Raw genomic sequence first — 14,102 nt, 5'->3', positions numbered from 1 at the left:
TTGTTATCGAACTTGTTTGTTCGTTGACCTTGTACGGTACACGGAAGTGCAGCTTCACAATAAAAATGCTATAACGCATTGGATGGACTGATTCTTATTTTTGTTTCGAATTACTGACCATAATATTGCTATTAATGGTCTTTAAGCATTTCAGTCCTTGCAGGTGCCACATACTAGCGCTTGGCTGCTTGTCTGGCGGGGAACAGAATTTAGCGTGGTTCCAGACAAAATCATGCAGTTTCTGTTTGTTACGTATTCTGATATAATATAGTGCACTCTCTGAGCTCACACAAAAATACCTCGCTACCCTCATGGCACAAGGAATCAGCAATGACAACGATGACAAACTTGCTCAATTGCTGAGCCTTGGTTTCGACATTGACATATGCAGAGCAGCGCTTGCACGAAATGACTCAGTCCAGGCGGCAACAGATTGGTATTATGAATCGCGGCAGACAACTCTCTGTCGATCAGCTTAAATTGGAAGAGTAATTAAAACTGAACATCAACGACAAATTTGTTCTTAGGATTCTGGGTGGTAATGAGGCAGCAGCGTCCAGTGCAAGAGGGCCCGTGCTGTCGCTTCAGCCAGAATCATTACCGGCAGCTTTACAGCAACAGCAACAGCACGAACAGGAGCAACAACCCCTATCAGCACCAAGCGTGACTCGCCGGCAAGAACGGCAGCTGCAGGTGAGTGTTTAGTAGCGTGATGTGTAGGAGAGCCACGGAATGCAAGCTCATATTTTACGAAATATGTGTCACAGCAATCTGCTACAAGTCGACAGGCTGATGACGGTGCAGCAGAAGCGGCCCGTATGCGAGAACAGTCGCTAAAAATGTCCAAAGAGGCTAAACAACAAAAGAAGCGCGATAAAGAGGTAGATATAACACGGCGTTTGGTAGGAGGAGTTTTTTTGTGCTCGTAACTATTTGACATTTTCGGATATCACCTTGACTTTTTAAAGGCTCGTGAACGAGCTTTGGCACACATCAAAGAAGACAGAGAACGCCAAAAGCTCTTGAAAGGAACACATGCTACGGCAGCTACTGGCAACGAAAGCTCTACTGGCGCTGGTGCAGCTAATACCGAACAACACCGCTTGGGGCAGCAAAAAGCAGCGACCGAATATGAAAAAACTCAACAAGAAATAAAGAAGCAAAGACGATTAGATCGAGAGGTACAAAGTACTGAATGGAATGGATTGGGAGATATATAACACACTATCTACATACCAAGCAAGGAAGAAGGTAGTAGTTGGGTCGTTGGATTTCTACTCACATGTTTCCCACAGGCAAAGAACAGGACATTGAGAGAAATACAGGAAGACCGCGAGAATATGAGGCGTCGTCATATCAATGCCAACAAACCGTCAACAGTAGCAGGAACAACCACAAGAGCTTCTTCCTTAGAAGCACCCACAAAAAAGCCAGCGGTACAGTCTAATAGGGATTTTGCTCTGGTCCAGGTAATAAGAGTTCAAGAGCAAGTTTATAGCAAATGATTTGTATGCTAACTGCTTGAATGATGTATAAAAACTAGTTCAAGTTAAGGGATGGATCAACTGTGCGTCAACAATTTCAAGCCAGCGCGCAGCTCTTTGAGCTGTATGCATTTGCAAGAGAAAAGGAGAACAGTGCCGGAAAGGCACCTCTAGGGAATGGGCGGCTGCGGCTAATCTCGGTATGGCGCCAGCAAGCAAAATTCTCTGTTGCCGACAAAGTATATATGAAGTTACCTGACTGTTTGTTTTCCATTGTAGGCGTTCCCGAAACGCGAATTTACGGAGGACGAGGGGTTAATGACCGTACAAGATGCAGGTTAGGATAAGAAGAAAAAAAGGAGAAACGACAGCGAAAACTGTGGAGGTAAAAAGGCATACTGAAAATACGCCATATCACACATAGGTTTTGTTCCGAACGTCTCCTTGAACGTTGTCCTTCTGCATCTGGTAAGAGTGTAAGAGTGGATGACAGGATTGTCGGCTTTTACAATGTCTCTTTCTTCTCTTTGAAGGATATGTGCAGAAAACTTGACTAAACTGGCTATGTTCTTTTCTCTACGAATGCAACGCACAGGCGGAACAAGATCCAAACAATAATGTAAGTTTTCACAATTGTGATGAGAGTTTTCTTCACCCGCCACTAAGTATGTAAAAAACATTATATCCTGCAGCCTCCTGGATCCAGGGACCAGGATAACGATGCTGAAATGCAGGATGCACAAAGTGGAGGAGGATCAGGTGAAGGGCAAGAAAGCTATGATGCTGCTACCGTCGGTGACTATGGACACGGTCATCATCATGCGGATCAAGTTGCTGATGTAGATACAATGGACCACAATCTTGCGGAAGGAGGAAATAGTGATAACAGTGACGACGGCGACGAAGAAATGCCAAACGCGTTCAATAATCAACCTGCTATCAATCCACACCGACCACCCACGCATAATTTACCTTTTACTCGACGAGGAAGATTGACGAATCCAAACTGGAACTGGGGTACCCAGGGACATCGACTTGCGGATGATGACGCAGCTGCAGTATCAGACGCAGATGAACATCAACAAATTGAAGGGGGACAACAGTCGAGTAGGCATTTTCCTCTTTTGTTTCTGTGTTGTGATAAACGGAGGATAATATTTTTCTACAACGTAACAGAACGGAACCAAAGCATAACTGATCACATGTGCCATTATCATAACAGATGAACCCGTGCGTCGTCAGAATATGTTGTTGGCGATCGAACGGCGCGGTGCAGCAGCAGCGGCAGCAGCTTCACAACAACAGCAACATGCACGTGGAAAGGCTCGCAATATCCGTTCGTTGAGAGATACATGTGCTGTATCTGTTGCAGGTATAGTTGTTGATGGATAGTTTGTTAGAGAGGGGCATAAACAATGGCTGCAATTAAGATGTACAGTACTACTAGTGATAATTCATATATGTTTACGGCTTTTGTTAGTGCTATTGATTCAACCAACCCTTGAGGCGCAAACTCGGCTAAAGAATCTCTTGTATGCTTCACCCAAAGTAGCTGAGCTTTTACTGGCCCAACTGATTGAATCACGAAAGCTGGAAAGATCGTCAATGAAAAGATTGGCAGACCACTGGTACGTGTGACTTTTTTATGCAGTAAACGATGTGTTGTATCTTCCTTATCTTGACTTGGTATACACACGATAATGTTGTTGTTGGTGTGCTGAAAATACAATTCCCGTCCTTGCATGATGTTTATGTGTTTTATTCTATACAGCTATCTGCAGAATGTTTGCCTTGATTCGTATGTTTATGCAACAGACTCCCTTCTGCAAGAGCTCAGCTTATCCCATTCTTCAACTACGGTCGCCAAATTGAGCCTAAAGGGATGTGATGTGATCACCGATTCTGGTATACGCTATATCGAAGGTACTACTGCATCTATTATTCTAATATTTATTTGCTTGAAACTAGCATACTCAGTTGATATCCCCAATTCTTTTTGCACATGCAATTTGTTAGGCTTAAAAAACCTGGAGTACTTGGATGCGAGCAACTGCAAGGTTACTGACAAAGGCATACGAAGCTTAACAGGTTAAGTTTCTTTTTCGTCGGGAAGCAAAAGAGAAGGGTGAGAGATAACGGGCTGCAGGGATCCCACCCTGCTGCTCTGTTTCTATAATGTCAATATCCTAACGGGAGAAATTGCCCTTGTTGTAGGATTGTCTCAGCTGCGATACCTTAACTTATCAAAAACCAAGATCACGGACGCCGGACTGCAGCCTTTAGTGGCAAACGCACATTTCAAAGACAACCTTGAGTTTCTTTTGCTGGATGGATGTCATGGAATAAAGTCAAGTGATACGCTGATGATGATAAATGATGGTACTGTATTACATCCCTCAAGCACGGCAGTAAATGCATTTTAGCTTCATTTTAAGGTTGTTGTGATATATGATAACATTTCTAATGTGCTAACACCATCCACCTGGTTCAAAATAAATTAGCATTTTATGGCCTAGTGTCACTTGGGCTAGCGTCAACACGAATCGGGCGACAGACGGTTGTAACACGGCCCCAATTAGCGAGTCTGCAGTCTCTGGATGTGAGCAACACTAGTTTAACAGATGAAGATGCTATCCAAACGATATGCTCATACAAGGAATTGCGTGAGCTCAAATTATCTGGATGCAGTCAGATTTCGCTACGAGGACTTGGTTGTTTCGCCAGAGGTAGCATCTCTCATTTCATTTTATACATGCCACGAGCAAAGAAAAGCAGAAAAAGAAATCCCCAAAAAGTATTTCGCTTAATATGTCTATTTACCCCGTGTTAGACTTGCACAACTTAGAAGTGATACAGTTTCCTAGCCGTGAACAGGAACTGGACGGCGTGTTGGCGAGATATGCGGGTACGTAGTAGCATAGCAGTAGCAGTAGCATAAAGTGTACACAGAGAGAAGTCTACTTTTCCAATAACAAATATGTACATACTGACGCGGTTATTTGCATGGGCTATGCATTAAACATAGCACTGCCCCTGCGTCACTTGGATCTGACAAGTTTTCAAGTTACGGATGAGGGGGCAGACTCTATCGCCAGGATGAAGAAGCTGCAATATTTGAGTTTGGATGGCACAAAGATCACAGATGAAGGCGTTTCCAAGTTTTCTGGTATGTATCCTTTTAGAATAAGATCCAAGGACGAATGAAAGAGGATAATGTTAGCCGTTATGACGATCTGATTGATATGTTTATTTCCATTTCTGCAAGGATTGACCGACTTGAGAAAGCTATTTCTTGATCGCACGCTTGTGTCTGACGAAGGTGTATCCCAGCTCATAGGTATGTGTGAAACATTGCTTTCACAGTGTATATTATTCGCAGTACCGTAGTTAGTTAGCTGGTGGTGATTTGTGATATGATGACGAGTGATCTACAGAGGCTGATTTTCTTCTAGGCCTTACCAAATTGGACACCCTGTCCCTGAGCCGAACACAAGTGAGCAATACGCTTCTGATCTTGTTGGGCGACTTTGAAAAGACTGGATTTACGCGGTGTTTGCGAACATTGAATCTAGCCCAGTGCCAGAATGTTTCCGATCGTGGTGTTCGCGGGCTTGGAGGTATCTTGGAGAGAAGGTGGTGGAGAGAGGGCGAGAGGGTGTGCTATGTGTGTTTTGTATTGTGTATCACTTTTGGAACGGCCGGAAATTGAAATTAAGCTTGCTAATTAGGCATGGTAAACCTTAAGAACATTAATTTGGACCATACGCATGTTAGCAAGCAATGTCTTCGTCATTTGCAGAGTAAATGAAACTATATGTCTTTTTATGACTCGCCAGATGCACAGACAGGATAGATCGGCTGACCCTCTCTTCTTCGCATCGTCGTCGTAGATCTGGAGCACCTCAAACTAGTGCGACTGCTGGGAATCGAGCGCGACGAGGATGAAGAGGAAGCACAGCTTGTGTGACAAGAACACATTTCGGGGTGTTGTTGCACCGTGTATGTGCACATGTAGTAGTATATAGTAGTGTATTGTGCTATTTTGTATATGTTTGCTGCTGCTGTCGTGTGTGGTTCCTTGCTATAGCAAACTGAAATTCCCGCTTTCCCCTCCTGGGCCCCCACTGTTCTTACTCCTCCCCTTTTATCTTTTCTTCTTTTTTTTTTTTTTGCGCTTTCTTCTTTTCCTTCCCTCCCTAATCCTCTCTTATTTCTCTCTTCTTTCTTCTCTCTCTTGTCACTCGTTTGTTTGTCCAGTCCTTCCTTCATTCCTTTCCAGACTAATAAACTGAGCTTTCCGTTCGCCCTGGATTTCTTCTTCACATCCTTCAACTATCACCATCATCATCATCAACTACTTTAAACCCACGCTTACCTAGTCCTTGCCTCCCTGTACAATCGTCTTCGTCCCTCCTCCCCCATAAACGCTCTCTCTCTGTCTCTCTTTCTCTCTCTCTTATCCACCTCGTAGCATATACATAAACGATGCGGGATTCGTTCTTCAAAATGTTTGGCTCTGTGCGACTCGTACAAGAAGTTTCTAGGTCTGCCTCGTCGTCGCCTTCCTCTTCACCCGCGACCGTGCCTGCTGAATTACCTCAGGTCGACTTGTCGCACCATCCACACATGACCGAAACGCCTCTCAATGTGGATTCCACTACTGCTGGCTCCCATGCTGCTGTCAACAGCAACAACAACAACGACAACGACATTGACAAAGACGAGACGCTTAATGAGACGCCCATGCAACGGTCCAGAACAGCGCCAGCAACTACACCACTGATTGCTGCAACATCAATCTCGACGACAGTGCAGCAACAACAACAACAAGAACAATATCAAAACCACAACCAGCAACCCAGTTACCCGGTTTCATTGGCAAGTTATCTGCCCGGTATGCCACTTTACGCGCCTTCGTACGCGAACCCGAGAACTTTGTCCAGCTGGATGGTTGGTATGCCTTCAAACACGTCGTTGAATGCCAGACCGAAGCGAAAACATGCTCGTAAAAATTCGCTATATTCTGTACGACATCACAGACCCAAGCAACCGTCCTTTTCATCATCCTCCGCAGGGCCAATACAGCAGCAGCACGTTTCGCTTAGCGCCTTTGCATCATCACTAAATAACACAACACCATCCGCACTTCCATCACCTCAACCACAACTCCAAAGCAAAAGCACACCGCTCCTTACGTTCAGTAGCAGCACCGACACCACAGGAAGAGGGGCAGACGACGAAGATAACGGCACTGACGCTCCCCTCCTACTCTTGAACGATAAGTTCAAGCCTAAATCACAAAAGTTGTTATGTCTATGGCCCTTGCCTGTGATTACTCGATACATCATCGGCATATCGCTCATTGTCTCGGCACTCAACTTTTTGGGCTTCTTCCACCTAAAGTGCTCCTCTCCTTCGTTCGTGATCCACCGACTCGAAATTGCCAATCTCTTGCTGTCGCCCTTTCTTTTCACCGGCTCGCTCCACACGTTCTTTTTGTTTGCATGGAACATTTTAATTCTCGGGCTGTTTGAAGAATCTTTGGCACACATGTTGGGCGGCACCCGCAGATTCGTCAAAGTATTGGTTGGCATCATACTTTCCGTTTGCATGATCAGACAAGGAATCGGTTACCTTTTTTCGAAATCAACCGGATTTGCAGTTCCTTCTCTGTTCTTCAGTGACTCGTTGCACGAATGTAACCAAGGTAAGAATAAGAAGGAGGCTCCCACGCACAGAGAGATAGTTTAAGAGGGTGATGCATCTCATAGCATGCTTCATCATCAGTAACTCTTACTAAAACGTGAAATTTATGCTATTTCTATTGGTATTACCCTGATAGGCCTTGCACCATTCCTTTTTGCATTGCTTATTGTACAGTCGCTGAGCATCGGTGACAAATATATCCTGATGTATGGCCCGGAGGATTCAAACCAAAAGATCACGGTATGCAAGGTAGCACTTCAGCTACTCATGTGTCTACTCAACTACACTGTCAAGAACATCCTATGGTGGTCGTTGACTGGCCTGTTGACGGGCTACATCATGACGATTGTTATCCAGACGTGTCTTGCTCGCGAGCGTACATGGCTCGACGAACGGCCAGAAGAAAATGATGAAGAAGATAAGCAAGAAAAACAACTCTCGTTTCTTGTTGGCCAGCAACGACAGCAACAACAACAACGAGAAAAGGAAAAGACGACGACGGCGATGGACGAACCATTTGTATACCACCGACGAATGCCCTTCTGGCGTGTTCTATTGTCTGCTGTCAAAAAGGGTGCCATTGTAGTCATGATCACGTTGCCTGTCTTGCTCATGTGCAACGCCTATTATACCCGGGAAACCTTTGTCGATCCAACTGTGTTGAATCAGGTGACCCACGATCGCTATATGTTCACTTTTGTCGTCATGACCGCACCTCGCCGTGGAGATCCGGCCTATCTCTCCCGCACCTTGGAATCCTACCTTGCCAATTGGCCTGCGGATCCGGTTCCTGGATCATTGTACGATCGAGTCCAGGGTTTGGTGTACACGCACTTCACCAATCACACCCAGTACGACGTCGCCAAGAACCGATTCTCGAATGATCTCAAGGGCCAGCGCTATCTCAAGTGGGTTCGTGAAGACGGCGACATGTTTGACCAGCGGTTGCATGTCAGCAAGGCCCTGAGTCTCGCCGCCGATAACTATCAGAGCACATATATTGCTCTCTTGGAAGACGATTTTCCCGTCTGCGGTGAAAACGAATGGCGTCAGATTGAAAATGTCGTATATGCCGCTAACCAGCGTGTCCCTGGGCACTGTGGCGTGTTTGTTGGTACCGGTGGCAGGTAAGCTATCTATCAGGCCACTTGTTCTATCAAAAAAGGGGAAGCAGAGGTACTGATCCTTTATATGCTGCCTTTCTCCTCTATGAAATGAAACAGTGGATTGTTCATGAAGCCCAAGATTGCCAAGCTGGTATCCGGATTACTTCTCAAGTACACGGAAACACCGCCAGATATTGTCTTGCAGCAGTGTCTTGCCGGTGACCTTCCCGAGTGCAGTGAATGCAGCCAAACATTGGTTACAAGCAAGACTTTACTCATGTACCATATCGGCTTCAATACTTCCACAAGTCACGATCGGACGTACAAGAAGCATGATTTCCAATGCGGCTGGCGGCATCCTTTTGTAAGTCGACACGTACTCTTTTCTCGAACCATTGTCCAGCATTTTGGGATACACGTTTATCTAACACATATATGTTCTCCATGTAGAACGGCGATCCAAGCGTCATTACTCTCTAAAAATTTAACCTTAATATTTCTACCCTCCCACAACCTACATCCACATCAACTCCCCTCCCGTCCTTCTCCTTTTACTTTTATATAACAGATAGATTTCTGTTTTTTTTTCCTTGTTCGATTCTTCCCTTTTTACTTCTACTTCTCTTTTTCTAATTGTACAATAGGCTCATAATGCGGTTATTGCATTTCTGCAAGGGTTACCATCCTTTTTATTATTCCTCATTTTATTATTTAAACATTCTATTTATCATCATAATATCAATCTTTAGGACGTTTTGGCAAATAATTATAAACAAAAGTAATTGCGTTGCTTTCAGTCTTACCATTTATCGTAACAATCCATTATCCTAATTAGCTAATCCCGTTCAATGTTGCTTCGTCTCCAAATATCGTATCGTACCATATGCTGTAACATCTGCGCCTCCTGTCTGTAGTAGTATGCTCTGATGTTTGTATGATACATAGAGGAGGAAGGAGCTTGACGCATTTATTATTTTTTAAGGAACCCTAATTTTTGAATGTGTAGATCATCTAGCGACAATCATGGCTCATAAAGTTTCTGTCGTTTCATTCTCTCTCCTTTAGTTTTTAAACATTGCAATATCATACAACTCCTGCGCAAATCTCATAGCACAGCAGCTTTTTGCACATAATAGTATCATGCGCTACGTAAAAGCGATACATCGAATGAAGCGTAAAATTCCCCACTCTTGATAGCCAAGATGCATCACAAACCACACGTGCTTCCTCTAGCAACCTTGAGACGTACAATCTTAAGTACAAGATCACTCACCATCCATCAAAACATATGAGTCGTAATTCTCTTGATGCTCATGAGAGGCTCATTCGTCGTAGACTGGCATGGCACCTTCGCAGAAAAGAAGCCGAGCCTGACAGATGTCGTTTCCATTTCCATGGACTCGCCAAGTATGATATTGTGGTTACAAGTGACGCAACTATAGATCATTTACCAGTACTTGTTTCATATACAGGCGTCTCTATACTAACAAGAAGGAAACTCTGGCATCTTTATACTCACTCTTTCAGATCACATTACATACTTTTGTCTCTAATTTACTCACTCTATAGCATAAATTCCCGATTGAGTGATAATATCACGAGGGCTGAAAGTTAGCGACAATCAAATCTTGTCATCTCTGCTATGATAGTATTGCTTATCTGCTAGGTTAAAATACTTTAAAGATGCTGGGGGAGGGTGTGGGGTTAAAACAGAAAGCTTAATAACGGATTTGAAATGAAGTGGGTCGACTGTAATCCATAATACGGCAGCCATCATGGTCTGCGATCTTTATATATGCATAGACGTGTGTACAGCTTTTGCACAGATCCAACCAAGAAAAAAGACATTAGAATGTAATATCTTTTTTAGATGACCTTTTATTTACTTTATGTACCAGCCTGTGTGTGCATAGTATGCTGATGTATATGCAACAGCCGTAAATAAAGAAACGAGTACTGTAGACAGTGATGTGCCTATTATGTATTAGTCAGAAAAATATTCAAGATTTTATGGAGCAAGAGAGTTTTCATAAATATTTCACTACGATATAGCAACTGCTTGTCTTATAAGAAATGCTTTGTTAATCTCATGTACACGAGCATCGTAAAGGAATGATAATTTTTGTTATATGTAGTAGGGGTGTTAGAATTTTATATATAATAGGAGGACGAAGCGAAGAAAGAGAACTTAAAAATGCGAAAGGTGGGATTAATTTTACAAACTATGTATAGATATAAAGGTTAGTAGGAGGGAGAGGTTAGGGATGAAAGAAAGAAGGAGATAGAGAGGACTTGTCTGTGTACGTTTGTTATAGGTGTTGTATGCGTGTGTGTGTGTGTGTAAATTAGGATGTATGAGTAAGATAAATAAGTAAAGGTTGGGATCGCGGCAGAGCAGGTGAACGAAGAAAGCTTAGGAATGATGGATCGTGAGTGGATGAGGTAGTGAGGGAGAAATATATATTACTGAGATTAGTCCAAAGAAAGAGTTCTATCACCAGCATTTTGAGTTAATGCTGCCTCGTTTCGATCACGAAGCAGATGTTGTTTGAGTCCCTTGTCAAAGTTTGACCAGCATACCCCAGCGTTGATAATGGTGAGTACTAAAAGTGCTAATGATACACTTGCTGCACATCAAAATTTACATTAGTTCGCAATAAGCATTAAACAGTCCCTTCATCTTCTTTACCCATCGCCAGTGTGTATTTGGTGGCATATATAAGGAAAACTTACCAAAAAAGGTCAAAAACTTCTCGACATACATGTATTTGTATTCCTCGGATGGCGTGTACATGCGTACAAGTTTAAATATAAAGTATGCACATCCTGCTGCCAATCCAACAAAAAAGATGATCACCAGGGGTTTGGATTCATGACGAACCTTAAAATAACTATCTTTAGCCTTTTTGATTTCGACAGTAATAGCAACAACGTGGAGATATATATATATATATATATAAGCACTGCTACTTACTGCATAGACAGCTAATATCAGGAACAGACATATCAGCGGTAGTGCAACGATCGTCAATGGAAATTCTACATCTCCAGCGTGAAGCACAAGTACTAGGTACTGGATTGAATACCCCAAAAAGAAAAACATGTCGATTTTAAGGATCGTGAGTAAGATCTGATACCAACGGTACATGTCTACAAAATCAGATCAAAAAGTTTTGACGGCCCACACCGATCGAGATGTTTTTGAGTTAGTAAGATGTGTCGTCGTCCTGTAACCTTTTTTTCATGGGTTACACATGCTCTAGGTCTTTGGTTTCTACTTGCTTCGAATTCCAGGATCAGCACCAATCTTTTTATAGATCCGCCAGCTACATTTCACCCAGGTTTAATAAAACAAATGAATTAGAAACTTCGGTTACTAATGAGGGTTTTTTTCGTACACTCACAAACGCAGGAACACTACGGATAAGAATCCCCCACATGAACAAAAAAAAGGCGCAATCTTACCCAAATTCCTGATACAGTCTGGCACCAAGGTACAGGTAGACAAGTTCACAGACACCAATAATGACCACGTTCACGATCAACAGACGTGTAATCAACCATTGTAGATAGTCCACTTGTTCTTCTGGCACATCGATTTCCTGATCCATAGCTTCTTTGATTTGTTGAAACTGAAAACCGGCATAGATAAGACAGCAAAGGTTGAGCAAAAAAAATGCAATGACTTGGATCGTGTTTTGCATGCGAACCTAAAAGTAGCAAAAGGTTGTTATTGTTGTTGTTCATTCAAAGCGTTGGAATTAGGGCTGCCTGATCAGCTACCTGGCTAACCAACTATAGCAAATTGCTGCAACTAATAAGATTCATGGATGTGCATTAGATTAACTTACAGCATCCCACGCTATGCCGACTTGATATACTTGGCAAATAATAAAAATCATCAGGTACACAGGAATACCCTGTCCAATCTGCCCTGAAAACCTGTTATAATAACACCCATCATACATTTAGTATTCTTGAGTGTGTTGTGTTTGGTAGTGTGAACGATACATTACGCAGAATCATAAAACTTTGCGAAAATGACAGATTCGAGCGCAATAACGACAGCGGCTTCGAAAACAGCCGTTAACACAAGATACGACGAGTATCGTGAATTCGACCAAAACTGTTATACCATAAAAAGAAAGAAAGTATAAGTGGCATGAGTTGGATTAAAAAGCTGTTCAATGGATTGAGGAGCACTTTGAATAATGGAGTGGTCAGAGTAGGCTTTCTCGGTCAAGATGCTTTCTCTAATTATGTTGTAATACTAGACCGGGTACATAACATATATTAAAGAAAGGGGGAGCCAAGTGCGGGGGAGAAAGGGAGGAGAATGGCAGGTATAAAACTTACACGAAACCTCGACTCGGTCGACCGTTCCTGTTGTGAATAGTCGTACATTTTCCGTGGAGGATCGGATTCAAAAGCTGAACCAACAAAATTCTCTGTGGACATGACTTTGTGTGTGTGTGTGTGTGTGTAGCGTGCGTGTGTTGTTGTTCTTTTATATATATTTCGTCTTTTAAGATATATGGTACGTATATACTCGGCGAGCCAAGGAACGAATGGTGTCGTGATGTGAAGATTGGGAGGTAGAGAGATAAAGCGAGGAATGCTGCGTAACGTTTCGTCGTTCGTCGGGCGCAGTAAGAGAGCCTGTATGATTTAAAAAAAAAACACAAAAAAGAGAGAGAAAGAGCGAAAGAGGGAATACAGTGCAGCATGGGCTATTAGCTGGTATTAGCTGGCTGAGGGTGGTACACGCCTGTGCGCTTGCGCACCTCGAAAAAAAAAATTGCAGTGTTTCTTTTTCCTCTCACTCCACACACAGGCACAACAATCATTTGAAGAACCAGACCCTGCCCCCCACCCCCACTCGGTTTTGAGTCGCCATCACCGCTCAAGTCAAGTCAAGAAGGCCAAGATGTCTACTACTTCTCTGGGCCAACGGCTCCCGCAGGGCCAACAGAGCAGCCTATCTAAACTGGAACTGGCAGAATGAAAGTTCCCCTGTCGGATGCAACACCAGCATGCACAATAGTATATACCGTATTTAGCCGCCTTTTCATTTCATCATGGAGGAGAAACAAATTGGTCGGCTTGGAATGCCCGAGCCACTCATCGCTCGTCGGAACTTCTTGTGCTATTCAGTACATAGCAGTAAAGCAAAACGATTCTTTTTTAGCGTTGCATTACAGTAGATACAAGTGCTATTGTTCGACAGAGACACAGGCAAGTACGATAAATTATCATGCATGACGTGCATTTTTCGTCTCTCGGCTCAACAATATTCCTTTCCCGCTCTCTGCGTGTTTGCTTTTAAATAGATCCTCATCAAATGTCGTATGTGCATATCATGTATGATATAGACTTTTAGCAGTAAATAACTCTGTAATAGCAGTAGTGAGGATGTTGTTTTGCAAAGATACGTGGTGCTCTTAGAGGGTATAACATGTTGGGAGAGAAAACAAACACGGGATATGTTTGTTGTTGCTAGAGTGTTGTTGACAAGAGTAATATACACACAATAGTATAGTCACGGGCCACCACCCGCTGTTCTTTTCTTTTTTCCAGGAAGAAGCTCCCCTCTCTTCTGGTTTCTCATCCACCCTTCCCCCCCGGCCCCGCAAGATAGCCGATTCCGCTATTGCCAAATAGAGACATCTCGTCTTTCTAGAGTTCTTGTTGTTGTACAGAGTTTGGCACCTTGGCTGTTGTATGCACATAATCATATGTAGTGTAAGCCTGCGAGAAGAGTACAATGCAGGTCCATCATCCTGCGTCCCGACCAACCGATCATCTT

At 43.2% G+C, this 14,102-nt stretch overlaps 3 protein-coding genes across 3 annotated transcripts; 2 read left to right on the top strand and 1 right to left on the bottom strand.

Moving 5' to 3' along the window:
- Positions 1–243: 243 nt before the first annotated feature.
- BDB00DRAFT_822371 (uncharacterized protein) lies at positions 244–5,626 on the top strand. Its single transcript, XM_053123465.1, has 22 exons — positions 244–436; positions 528–693; positions 768–881; positions 969–1,181; positions 1,296–1,469; positions 1,544–1,684; positions 1,764–1,821; positions 1,909–1,952; positions 2,080–2,103; positions 2,177–2,591; positions 2,707–2,856; positions 2,965–3,112; positions 3,256–3,407; positions 3,501–3,572; positions 3,699–3,863; positions 3,986–4,210; positions 4,315–4,389; positions 4,510–4,650; positions 4,750–4,821; positions 4,937–5,101; positions 5,213–5,284; positions 5,375–5,626. The coding sequence occupies exons 1-22, from the start codon at positions 312–314 to the stop codon at positions 5,449–5,451; spliced, it is 2,988 nt and encodes a 995-aa protein (XP_052979804.1). The 5' UTR covers positions 244–311; the 3' UTR covers positions 5,452–5,626.
- A 693-nt stretch (positions 5,627–6,319) lies between these two features.
- BDB00DRAFT_822365 (uncharacterized protein) lies at positions 6,320–8,433 on the top strand. Its single transcript, XM_053123464.1, has 2 exons — positions 6,320–7,191; positions 7,327–8,433. Exons 1-2 carry the CDS (start codon positions 6,381–6,383, stop codon positions 8,319–8,321), a joined length of 1,806 nt encoding a protein of 601 aa, XP_052979803.1. The 5' UTR covers positions 6,320–6,380; the 3' UTR covers positions 8,322–8,433.
- A 1,836-nt stretch (positions 8,434–10,269) lies between these two features.
- On the bottom strand, positions 10,270–13,001 carry BDB00DRAFT_822359 (uncharacterized protein). Its single transcript, XM_053123463.1, has 8 exons — positions 12,653–13,001; positions 12,313–12,422; positions 12,148–12,238; positions 11,762–12,006; positions 11,579–11,622; positions 11,271–11,446; positions 11,030–11,177; positions 10,270–10,923 (listed from the first exon to the last, which is right to left on the bottom strand). Exons 1-8 carry the CDS (start codon positions 12,752–12,754, stop codon positions 10,769–10,771), a joined length of 1,071 nt encoding a protein of 356 aa, XP_052979802.1. The 5' UTR covers positions 12,755–13,001; the 3' UTR covers positions 10,270–10,768.
- Between the last annotated feature and the right edge of the window lie 1,101 nt (positions 13,002–14,102).

This window comes from Zychaea mexicana (assembly GCF_025766255.1).
Source record: "Zychaea mexicana strain RSA 1403 chromosome Unknown BDB00scaffold_35, whole genome shotgun sequence".
NCBI lineage: Eukaryota > Fungi > Mucoromycota > Mucoromycetes > Mucorales > Lichtheimiaceae > Zychaea > Zychaea mexicana.
Note: the sequence above shows the minus strand (reverse complement) of the source record. Positions and strands in the feature narration are given on the sequence as shown.